Consider the following 12,333-nt stretch of genomic DNA (forward strand, 5'->3'; position numbering starts at 1 on the left):
AGAAAACTGGGTGGAGTGCAGCTGGTCCCAGACGATAGGAAACTAGCCAGGTGAGGACCGAGGGCAAGGGCATATCTGGTGAGAGGCAGGGAACTTAGGGTTAGGTCTTTGGGGCCCTGTGAGGCATAAAATGTCACAGCAGCACATGCTATTTCAGGTCTTACAATGCAAGCCTGTACCCTCAGCTCTGACCCATTTGCACCCAGAACAACACACTGCTGGTCACAGTCATTTAATGAAGCATCTTTTCCTGTGGACCCTAGTGAGGACCTGTGCTCACTCCACTCTCCCCTCCTCTCTGTGGTGGCTGCTGCCTGGATTCCTGCTTTGGCCACTGGACTTGAGATTTGGAATTGATGCCTGTGGAACTGGGTCTCTATGAAGAGCGGGAAACCTGCTGAAACTCGTTCTTGGGAATTGAGCTAGAGACTAGAAGACTGTCCAGTGAACACCCAAGAAGAAAGACCACCAAGATCGTGACATTGGAGACCTTGCTCTACTTTATTTTAATAAAAACTAGAAATAAGTACTAGTCACATTTTGTGGCATTTCCAGGGCTGGAACTTGCCTACTCCTTGTTATTTTTGACTCCCCAGATGTTTCCTGATGATACTCTAGAACTTCATGTCCAGTAGAGGAGATTGCCTTTCCCACATATTCACCTGGACAACCATGAATGAAAAAGTGCACGTGGAGTGAGGCCTTGACCCAGGCAGCATTTTATTCTGAGGAAGCTGGAAGGTGAATTCATGAAGGCACTGAAGGCTGCTTCCCACGCACAAGACACAGGAAGACAGGAAATGCAGAAGGAGGAGGGGGTGCCAGGGAGGTGAGGACAGAGGCTGGATGGACACTGGGCGGAAGGCAGGGCTGGGCACCCGGGTGTACTAAGGGAGTGGAAGGAGAAGGGAGTCTGGGTACTGGCCGAGTTCTGAAGGAGATACAAGTCCATGTCAGCCGCTGACTTGAACCAGAGAAGAAGAGGTTCAGGCTTTAGACGATGTGGATGAAGAAGCCACTGAGGATATACCATGAGCAGGATCTCCAAGAACTATTCCCACTGCAAACACAGCCAGCCGCCAGCTGCCAGCACAGCTAAGCAGACATGTGGAAATTCTAGAGGGTTTGGCCAAGAAAAGCCCTGAATGACAATATCAGCAGAATTGCTTGGTTGCTCTGAAATAACTTTGATGTGATGAAGCTGAGGCTTCTCTGAAGAAGTGGAAAACCCCAGGTGTTGTCCCGGATTACGGGTCTTAATCCTCCTTAGCAGGGCAATTGGAACTTCTAAATCCTCTCTACCCACCCCTCCCACTTTAACCTGAATTCTCCTTTCCATTCCAGCTGCCTCCATGGGGTCAGAGAATTTCCAGCCAAGACAGACGGACTCCAGAATGCCACTGTGGGACAATTTTGAAGCAAGAAAAATTAACGTGCAAAGTCATCCTGGAGTCTGGGGGAGTTTGACAAGCGTTGGAGTTCAAAGAGTGAGCTTGGGAGCCTGTTCTGTCACGGTTCTGACGGGACGTAGGGTCGCTTACAGATGAAAAGAAACGTCTTGTCACATTGGGCATCATTCCAGGCCTGAAGCGAGGAAGCCCTTATATTGCCACAGTGTTCATTGTTCCCAGCATTGTTGGGCTCACCTGGGATCCAGAACCTAGCAAGAGGGAGAAATAAGGATGGATTTACAAAGTGGAAAACCAAGAAGAACTTATTTCCAGTGAAGAAATGAGTTAACTCAACCCCAGCTTGAGTCCTAGGGAATGGCATAGTAAATGTCTGCACCCAAGCCTAAGAGGAAGGGGACTAGCGAGACTTAGACCTCTAAGCTTTCACTCACGCCCCAAGTCCAGGCAAAACCAACCCACCACTCTCAAGTCCCTACACAAACCCACACTGTGAAGACCTAGACTCGTGACAGGATCCCTGCTGAAGCTGGCCAGGTAGAAGGCCTTGCTGCCAAACCCCAGAGGGCGTGGAGGGCCCAGATCTCACAGCCAGTTAGTGACAGGATTGTGCTAGATCTTGGTTGCAATGCTCCTGTCACCCTAGCACAGGGAAGAATCAGAAACCCTGTCTCATGGGGAGTATCGCCCCCACTCCCTTCATGCCCTGGCCATGGCCGGGGAAAGTCAGGCTGGCAGGGAGGGCTCCAGGGACTTACTTCGCACTTTGGACCTTGTTGAATGGCGTGTCATCCACCCAGAACCAGTCCCCTTCCGTCCCTGCTTTAGTCAGGCCAATCCAGTAGGTGAGTCCCCCCGCTGTTTTATACAGAAACTCCTGTAGGAAAGACAGGATAAGCAGAGGTGCGGTCACACTCCGAGCTTGATCACCTGTCTCTGGGTGTTCTTCACCTGTGCTCAGTGACAGCCCTGAGCCACAGATGCACTGCACACACTGGCCTCTCAAGCCTCTTCCTGCCTTTGCCCAGAGCCCAGATTTCATCTTCCAGATTATGATGTGTCCCTGCCCTGCAGCTAACAGGCTCAGGACTTAAGCATTTCTGCCACCCAGGAAGCAGGTGCTGAAGCACAGGAAGGCCTCAGCTGAACTCCAGAGCATGGACCACAAGAGAATGGTTCATATGACAACACCTGAATCCACATACGGCACCGTGCTGAGTCCTCCATATGCATTCACTCCTTTCCTCTGAGGCAGGTGCCATCACCATGCATGTTTCATCACGTGAGGGCCAGTGAAGTTTGCCCAGTGAAGTTGGGTATTCCACCCAAGCTGCTAGGACTAGTTAGATGACAAGGTTAGGGCTCTAGAACTACTCCAGAGCCCAGGCTCTGACCTGAGCTACTATCCCACCACCCAGATGAAAAGGGCCTGCCCAATTTCTGCCTCACCAGGCAGGAGACTTCTTGAGTCATGTGGAATCATTAATGCTGTTCACAAATATTTCTTTTTTTGTGGGCACATGGAAAGTAGCTCCTCTCTGCCCTGTTCCAGGAGTACTGGAATCCAGGATCCTCCCAGTCCAGGAGTACTGCATCACTTACTTAACTTACTTAACATAACTTAAGCCAGTGAAATGTAAGCAAAAATGAGGTATGTTAAATCTGGGCAGAAGCTTTGCACAACATGTCAAGTTCACTTTTCCTGCCCCAGCAATTGTGGAAACATGTTCAGATAAAGACTCCTTCGGCCTGGGTCCTTGAGTAGCCACAGTGAGCACAGCCCCCTTGCTGGCCCTTATTGGACATGGAACCAAGAACTAATCCTTCTTCATTAGGTCATCAATATTTGGGGATTTTTGTTTGCACAGTATAATCTTGCCCATCCTCCCGGGCCCAGTGCTCATACGCCCCCTTCCCAGAGCCCACAGGCACAACACTTACCTGCTCACTCTCTGAGGTCACCGAGGTCAGGTGTGAATTCCTGGACACACAGAACTGCTGGGCACTATACCAGGTCTTCGTGACGAGAGAAAAGTAATAGAAGTTCCCCTTGAAGTACTTCCAGCCTTGAGAAACCACCTGTAGAATGTCATCTAGAGAACAAGAGGTAAAAGTGAACGCTGGTATTCTTGATTTCTTGGGGTGCTGGCTTGGTGGGGGCACTTGAATGAGGTCTCAGAGACAGCAGCAAATGGAGCTGTGCTCTGGTGTCCTTGGGTCCTTGTGTAGGGGATTTGGGACACTTTCAAATCCTGAAAGTCAGACAGAGACTAATAGAGTGTCTGGGACTGGAGAGGTTAGAATGCAAGACGATAGACAAAGAGTGTCTTTCCCATGAGGGAAAGCAACCCTCCATCGGCCATGACAAGTGGCTGAGCCCTGGACTCTAGAAAGGAACTTGATGAGAAATGACTAGGTATGGGCCGGGGTGGACATCCCCTAATGCTTTTACATTCTGCACTTTGGTGTGGGAACTCTAGCTGGACCCTGGTCTCTTTTCTCCTGACAGCGCCTAAGTCCTTCCCAACCTCAAGCCCTCCCTCCTTAACTTCCTAGTCCATGGCTGCCCCTCTCTTCCCGCCGGCCTCCTCCCTAACCCACCAGCCCAGTGACCTCAGGTCTGGGACAGGTAAGATCCTATGGGCCGCTGGTCAGCTTCAATGTAATTTTCTGAGTCACTTACTTTGTCGTTTGAGCAACTTGCTCATATTGTCCAAGCTGCCCTGGAGTGCCCGGATCTTTGTATTCAAAGCACTGGCTTTCTCCAAATCACTTTTTAACTCTGGGATTTGGGCATTTAAGGTACCGACTTCTTCCCAACTTCTTGTTAAGATCTGGATCTGTGCATTGGCCTTCTCCACACTGGTTTTTAACTTCAGGAACTGAGAACGCACATAACCCAGGCTCACATTCACCGTCTGGATCTGAACGCCAGCTGCCTCCATGCCATCGCTATTCTTTTTAATTTCAGAATCCAAGGTGCTGATGTTGTCCACACGACCTTTCAGCAACTGGACATTGGTCTTTACATCTGATATGCTGCCCATAAACCGGGGATCTGGGATTGAGAAAGTCAGGAGGTCAGCTGAGGGGAGCCCCAGGGACGGGAGTGGGGGTGTTGTCAGGTCGATCAAAGGAAGAGAAGGGAAGGAACAGGCTGAAGCTTCCGAAAGAACCAGGACAGTCCAATGGGCCACCCCAACCCTCCAATCATTCATTAACATACAACAAACGTGCAATGGGCACCTAGCATGTGCCGGGAACACAGGTGGATACAGACAATGGGGAGATTGATGAAACACAGGCTCTCTGTGAGAAAATTTCACAGGCAAGCAGAAGCGGGGGTTAGAAACCAGTCCTGAATTTTCTCTGAGTGTTCATGGAACATTTGATAAAGGGGTGCCCTCCATGAGCCCCGTCACTCTCCCCAGAACTTGATTCCCCCTGGACCCCACCCCTTGGTTGCCATCCCTCTGCTTTCAGAAACCCCTGCAGTGGCTGTCTGCTAGGACAGCACCACTCCCTCACATCTGTCCATGGGCCCCTCTGTGACCATGGGAAGAGCCAGCCACTAATCTGGAAGTGGCTTCTTCTCCAGAGAACATGGAAAAGGAGATTACAAAACTATTTCTCCCCTTCCCTTGCCCTACCCACTTTCACATTCTGCTCAGGTCCCAGGCCTGGGTACCAGAAAGAGGATCAAAGATAAACCAAGAGGCTCAAAGGCGAGCCCTGAGGAAAATGCCATGCTAGAGGCCAGGGGTCTAGGATGGGGGAAGGGGGACTCCGCTCAGAGCCTACAAGTCTAAGACCAAGTATGTCCCGAGGCCACAGAGGGAGAAAACAAAACCCAACAGCTTCTCGGGTCCCCTTGCTCTGCTTCCTGGAGCCCTGGCAGGAGGAAGAAGGCTCTGCTAGCAGCAAAGGCCATGAAGCCTGACAGAGCCAGAAGAGGAAGAAAGATAAACCCTGCAACACCAAATGAGTAGGAAGGCTCCCTAGACATGATTTTTGCAGGGACAGGAGAATGAAGAGAGCACGAACGGGTTCTGTTGAGGGGACTGAGTCATGGAGATCTGTTGGCTCGTTGGTCAGGCTCTCCATCTGGTGAGTTGGGGCCAATGACACATGAGGCTTAGTCCTTAGTGCAGGGTCAGGAGACATTGCACTGTCAGGGACTGTCCACAAGGCTCCAAATCCAAGGAGCAGAGCTCAGATTGGTGGGGGATGGAGGGGGAGAAAATAGCACAGCATGAAAAACTAGATAAATGTTTCCTGAGGACAAAAGAATATATCCTTGAGCACCAATGTGCAAATGCTGATCCCAATAATCTCCCAGAAATTGGGAGGGAAAGAGCATCAGCTCACCGTACTGGGGGCAGCACACCCTGTTACTGCACATGGAAAGAGGAGAAAGGAGACAAATGAAAGTCGGAGGCAGGAGAAACCTGGAGAGCAGGGAAGTGGTCTGGATCTGGAGGGAGCCAGCTGGCCACAGACAGGGGCTAAGCCCAGACGATGAAACATGAGGACTTACAAAGGACGGCCTGCAGCAGGACGGAGGCGACCAGGACCAGCGTCAGGCAGATTAATGCAGCACGGACTGTGGGTGTTTTCCCCGAGAACAGAGATGGACCAGACTTGGGAGGAGGCTCTGTTGGAAGAAGAAGAAAATGTGTGTTAAGGAGCAGCAAAGGGCAGGTTTGCACACAGAACATGGAGCAGGTTCTCAGCAGTGACTGTGGCTTGCCTCGGGGCCAGAGGGAGATGTTCTGTTTGTCCACAGTGAAGTGTGCATCAGGGACCTCCCTCTCCGCTGTCATCCTGAGCGCTCACCCTTACCCTGGAAGCACAAGTGCTTCTGGCTGCCTGTCTCTCCAAGGGCTCTTATCTAGAGGAAACAGGAAGTCAGTCCCACACCAGGTCACCATATCATCCCAACTTCCCTATTCCTGACTAGATCCCTTCTCTGGCTTACTCCCCTCCTCAGAAGTCTGAGCTTTCAGAAAGAGGCCATTTGTTGTCTTCTCTGGGTACATTAATAGATACATTAACCATCTTGTCCCAAAGCTATTCCATTTCTCTTGTAAGATTCTCTTCATCCATCCACCCATCCATTCACCCCACAAATACGGACTGAGTGCCTTCTAGGTACTGATGCTGTACCAGGCATAGGGCCACAGCGATGAATAACTCACAGTCCTTGCACCAAGCAGCTCACAGTCTGGTGGGAAAGACAGACATGAGCAAATAAATTGCAAAGTGACAAGCACAAAAGACAAATATGCCCAGTTGAAAGAAGCGTGTGACATGGAATAATGGAAAAAAAAACTGCAGTAGAAAGATAAGCATATGCCAAAGGATGGAGCTTAAGATAGCATGGAGTGCTTGGCAAACTGAAAATAGTTGCAATATTGCTGGAACGTAAAATAAACATTCCAACAGGAAGGAGACTCACATGGGGTGGAAGAGGCACCTGGGGTCTGATTATGAAGATCCTTCTGATCATGTCAAGGAGCTTGACCTCTAGCTCGTGGGTGACATGAGGCCAATTAAGGACTTCAGGCAGGAGAGAGACAAGGACAGGGACACTGTAAAAACATCACTCTGATCGTGGTGAGGAGCACAGACTGGTTGGGGGAAGCCTGGAGGCAGGGAGACCAAATAGGCAACCATTGCAATAGAATATTCTGCTTCCTGTTATTAGTGCATCTTGGATGATACAATATCCCTTTATAATATACAACTTGGAGATTCAAAATGTAAACCTAAGACTTGAGTTCTCCTCCCTGCTTCCTGTAGCATGTGAGCTTTTCAAACAAAGTAGGGGTGCTCAGCAACGTCAGACTAGGAATCGTTCTGTTTCTCTCTCCTCTCTCTCTGTCCACGACTTCCTCTCTCCTTCCTTGTAACCCTGAATAGAGAGTTCCATATGTGCAAGAAGCTCAGGGCACAGAAGAGCCTATTTGGAGCTCAGTGAAGGACTAAATTTTCTCCTGGGTTGCTTCTCATGCTTTGAAGAAGTCTGCCAAATCTGAGAAATTTGGCACATGGCAGACTCTATACAAATATTTCTTGGAATGTAGGAAACAGGAGAGGAAAGCGGGAGGGAAGGAAAGAAAAAAGAAGGAAGTTTGTCCAGATAATTGGAGGATGGGTGAATGGATGAATGAAAGGATGGAGGATGCATGGACGGATGGGTGAATGGTAAGTGACTGAGAGACTTGATAGCTAATCATGCCACTCTGATGTTTACACAGTCTGTGTCCTGGGATCTGCCTTCTAGAAGCTGTTGCTTCTTTCCGCTGTCTCCAGAAGTTCTCATTCATCTTCAAAGCAAAAGCATAAGGGGAAGTGTGATTTACTCCTTACTCAGGAATGAACAAAAGCTCTGGCCACAGGACAAGAAAGCTGTCCTGGGCCTGCTGAGGCTGAACCAGTAGAGCTGGATGACAGGCTGTATCAGGGACCAGGGTTAGAGGTTAAGCTAGCAGAGCCAAGGAAATATCTACCTATGCTTTCAGGGACTCCTGCTGCCTTTGGTACTTGGAAGGATGGTGGCTGCATGCTCAGCCCGTGCCAATGTGCAGCTCATTGTAGTTACAGGCCCTCGATGCTCTCTCTCCAGTTAACCAGGCCTCAGGCTGGAGTCACTTCTCAGACTGGATGAGGGAACCCAGAGGGGACCCCACACTGGGAAGCTCTGGGAAGGAAGCTGGGTAACAAAGATAGTGTCTCATTTGTTCTGTCTCATTGCTTCCCTACCTGCTGTCTGCTCTAAATTTTGACGTTCGATAGTCCCAAACCTCAGGGTCTGGCTCCACCTCACTGCCTGCCTCTGAACGCCCATGAAGATTCCCACTCTCTTCAGGTGGCTCATGTGGTTGCAGAGCGTTGGTCTGTCAGGGCTTAGACAGGATTAGAATGTTCCACTTCTGGACTCTCATGCTCAGGACCCAGCCCAACTCCAGAGCCATCTCTGCCCTTCTGCTCCTGACTCCTGGCCCTTCATCCACAGCCTGTCCTATTTCTGGGCCTGGGGATAGAGAAGAATCCAAATTACTTAAGACCCTGGTAGAAGAGGCCTTGCAGGGGTCCTGGTCTCCTCCTGTAGCATTTGAAGGAGAGAAGCTGCCACACAACATGCCTTGGGAGTGTCTGGTCCCTTTCCCCTAGGTCAAGAAGTTGGGTTTTCTCTGCTGGTTTGTGGCATGAGTTATTCGTTATAGAGCCCCCAGACGCCCTCTCAGTGGTCCCAGGAAAGGATAAGGAAGCCTCAGCAGGCTGGGCCCATGGCATAGGAAGAGGCTGCGCCCATGGCATAGGAAGGGGCTGGGGCAGGGAGCATTTAGTCCAAGTGATGGAAATGGAGGCTCGGGTAGGTAGAATACTGAGAGGTGAAAGGATGATCCAGCATGAGGAAGCTGAGCAAAGGCGTGGAATCCTGGGTTGTGGGCCCTCTGGGGTTTCAGAGGAGGTGGATGTAAAAGTCCCAAACCATAAGAAGTTTCATATCCCACTTTGTGGAGAGGGAGGGAGTCACGAGCCGTCTTCCTATGAGCATGCTCATCTGCAGGTATTTCCTGAGTATCTCTCCTGTGCAGACCTCTGGATGCTCTATCTGGCACCCGGCCTGACAGGAGAAAAGACAGAGAAGCAGGCAGGTGCCTTGGCCACACTTTCCAGTCAGGAAGGCGGGCGGCTCTCCTGGACACTCAGGCGATGCCCTCCTCTTCCAAACAGATGAGGAACTCTGATCAGACCTAGTGACCAAAAAATCACTTCTGTGGTGAGAACGGGAAGTCTGTGCTCATTTTTTTAGTTTCTCCTCTTCCTGTGTTCCTGGGGTTCTAATACTTTCTCTGGACAAGGACAGAGGAAGAAAACAACTTGGCCACTTTTTCCCTTTCTCTTGTTGGGACTATGGTTGGGACCAGCCTTATGCTTGGAGGAGGACCATGGATTTAATCAGCAAGACTGGAACAGAGACCTGGGTTGTTTGAAATGCTCCAGCAGTGCCGAGAGTCATCTCCCGGGAGGAGTCACCCGAGTCCCTCAGTCAAGTCATGGAGGAAACTAGAGTGAACACCAAACTGCGGAGTGGGGACAGGGAAGGAGAAGAGAGGGAGGAGGGAGAATGACTCTGAAATGAGAGGGGATTACAGCTAGTCACACCTGGCTTGCAGGCCTCAGAGGGACTCCTGTGATGCAATGGGGGATTTGGCCCACAGACTCCAAAATATCAAGGGATTCCATGCCACCCTCTGGACATGTGCCCTGGGCACAGGGGATAGGGCAGAGAAACCAAGGAGCATAGGTGGCATCACTTACTCCTCTAGAGTCCTGCTATGCACTAGGTACCAAGACACAGCAGGGAAAAAGACAACCACAGACCCTGCCCTCAGGAATGGTTTTCCTGTTGTTGAAAAAATATGACATCCTTAATGCTGGGGAGAAGGGAAGACTCTCCCAAGACTAAAAATGACTGACAACACTGTAGGGACCTCCCCATGTCTCCCTGGACCCTGATAATGGGTTCCTTTTTTATGACATTATATAAGGATAAGTCTCTTTGGAACAGTGACAATGAGCCAGACCCTACTGATGAGGGTATTTCACCCAGTGCCATCATAAATAGTGTGATATGTAAATGGGCTGGCAACCTAGCCACATGGAAGAGCTACTGTGTACCCGGCAGAGGAGGCCGCTCCAAATTACATTGTAGGTCAAAGAACTCATGCCTATAGTTTTAGTGGGAGGGGCAAATCTGTGTTAGGAAAGTAATGAAAGGCTTTTAGGAAAAAAATGTGCAGTTTCTTTTTAAATCTTTTATTTATTATATAACTAATGATATTAATTATAGAAAAAATTCAAGTAAGAAAAAAAACCCACCATAGGCTGGGCGCAGTGGCTCATACCTATAATCCCAGCACTTTGGGAGGCCAAAGTGGGCAGATCACCTGAGGTCAGGAGTTTGAGACCAGCCTGGCCAACATAAACCCGTCTCTACTAAAAATACAAAAATTAGCCAGGCGTGGTGGTGTGTGCCTATAGTCCCAGGTACTTGGGAGGCTGAGGCAGGAAAATCATTTGAACCCAGAAGGCAGAGATTGCAGTGAGCTGAGATCATGCCACTGAACTCCAGCCTGGGTGATAGAGTGAGACTTTGTCTCCAAAAAAAAAAAAAAAAGAAACCCCACCATAGAGACAACAAATGTTATACCCACAGTTCAGTTTTCCTTACCACCCACATGTATACATATACACATCTATATCTATAGCCATAGCTATGTCTAATCATAACTATGGATATATTATATACATATTTAACAAGACAATTCCTGCTTATTTTCCCTAGCATCCTTCCCCACCTCTCCTGCATTTCTTTTTTGTTTTGTTTTGTTTGAGATAGAATCTCACTCTGTTGCCCAGGCTGGAGTGCAGTGGTGTGATCTCGGCTCACTGTAACCTCCTCCTCCAGGGTTCAAGCAATTCTCCTGCCTCAGCCTCCCATGTAGCTGGGACTATAGGCGCCTGCCACCACATTTGGCTAATTTTTTGTATTTTTAGTAGAGATGGGGTTTCACCATGTTAATCAGGATGGCCTCAATCTGCTGACCTCATGATCCACCCACCTCGGCCTCCCAAAGTGCTGGGATTACAGTCATAAGCCACTACACCTGGCCTCTGCTGCATTTCTGATACCAAAAATCCCTCTCCATTGGGAAATTTTTTCAGTTTGTGATTCAAATGGGGCTGCTGATCCCAGGCATAGGAGTGACAACTCACAATGATGGCTGCCCAAGGTTTGGGTAGGAAGGTAGCTCTCCTCTCTCCCTAAACTGAGGGCCCTAAAGATGTGACTATAGGGCAGCTAGTAACCAGTTCCTCTGTCATGTGGAAGACCCCAGTAGAATAAGACCAGCATAGAGACAGAAGATGTAACAAAAAAACGAAGAGACAAAAAGTGAGTCCTGGTGCCTTTGAGTGCTGGATCCTGTTGAACCTGAGTTCCATTCCCCACAGACACTGTGTTTCTTGGTTTGGTTATATGAACATAAAAACAAAAATCTCTTATTTTCATTTGAATTTAATTGGATGGGTTTCTGTTTCTTGCAACCAAAGAGTCCTGTCCAATGCATTATGTAAGCATATAAATTTTTTTTACAAAACTAGAACTCTACCTTATAGTGTTTAAGGTTTGTTTTTTGTTTTTTTGTTTTTTTGTTTTTGTTTTTTTTTTTGCTTAGTAATGTATTATGGATAACCTTAAAATCAAACTTACATCTTCATAATAACTTTTATTTTTATTTCATGCTCTACTGTAACTTTGTTTTCACTTTTTATATTTAATACATTTGGATTTCATGACATCCCATTTTTTTCTTATCTCTTATTGTCTTGTTCGAGTATTCCATGATTTTAGAAAGGAATCTAACTTATACATTTCTAAATGGATAGCCTGCTGTCCTGATACCATTTTTTAAAACAATGCATAATTTTATTTCTGACTATGAAGCACCATCTTCATCATGTGTTTCATAATATGTTTGAGTTTGTTTCATATATTTAAAGGTCTGTTTCTGGACTTTCTATTGTGTTCCATTTGTCTTTCTATTGATATACCAAAACTCTACAATATTAATTAGTATAGCTTTATAATGAAGGCCCTATCTCCAGACACAGTCACGTTGAGGATTAGGGATTCAACCGATAAATGAACAGAAAACACAGTTCAGTCCATAACACAGCTCATAGAACAGACTAGCAAAAAAATGTAACCCATAATAAGGATAAAAACCAATCTACTGAAACTAACCCAGAACTGATACAGATGTTAGAATTACTAGGCAAGGACATTACAATAGACATTATAACTATGTTTCTTGTGTTCAAACAGTTAAATAGAGACATCAAATATTTA

At 48.0% G+C, this 12,333-nt stretch overlaps 1 protein-coding gene across 1 annotated transcript; it reads right to left on the minus strand.

Annotated features, from left to right (window-relative positions):
- Positions 1–742: 742 nt before the first annotated feature.
- Positions 743–6,494, minus strand: CD207 (CD207 molecule). Its single transcript, XM_007970298.3, has 6 exons — positions 6,160–6,494; positions 5,947–6,063; positions 4,093–4,467; positions 3,351–3,502; positions 2,168–2,286; positions 743–1,660 (listed from the first exon to the last, which is right to left on the minus strand). Exons 1-6 carry the CDS (start codon positions 6,230–6,232, stop codon positions 1,510–1,512), a joined length of 987 nt encoding a protein of 328 aa, XP_007968489.3. The 5' UTR covers positions 6,233–6,494; the 3' UTR covers positions 743–1,509.
- Between the last annotated feature and the right edge of the window lie 5,839 nt (positions 6,495–12,333).

Source organism: Chlorocebus sabaeus, chromosome 14, assembly GCF_047675955.1.
Source record: "Chlorocebus sabaeus isolate Y175 chromosome 14, mChlSab1.0.hap1, whole genome shotgun sequence".
NCBI classification, from domain to species: domain Eukaryota; kingdom Metazoa; phylum Chordata; class Mammalia; order Primates; family Cercopithecidae; genus Chlorocebus; species Chlorocebus sabaeus.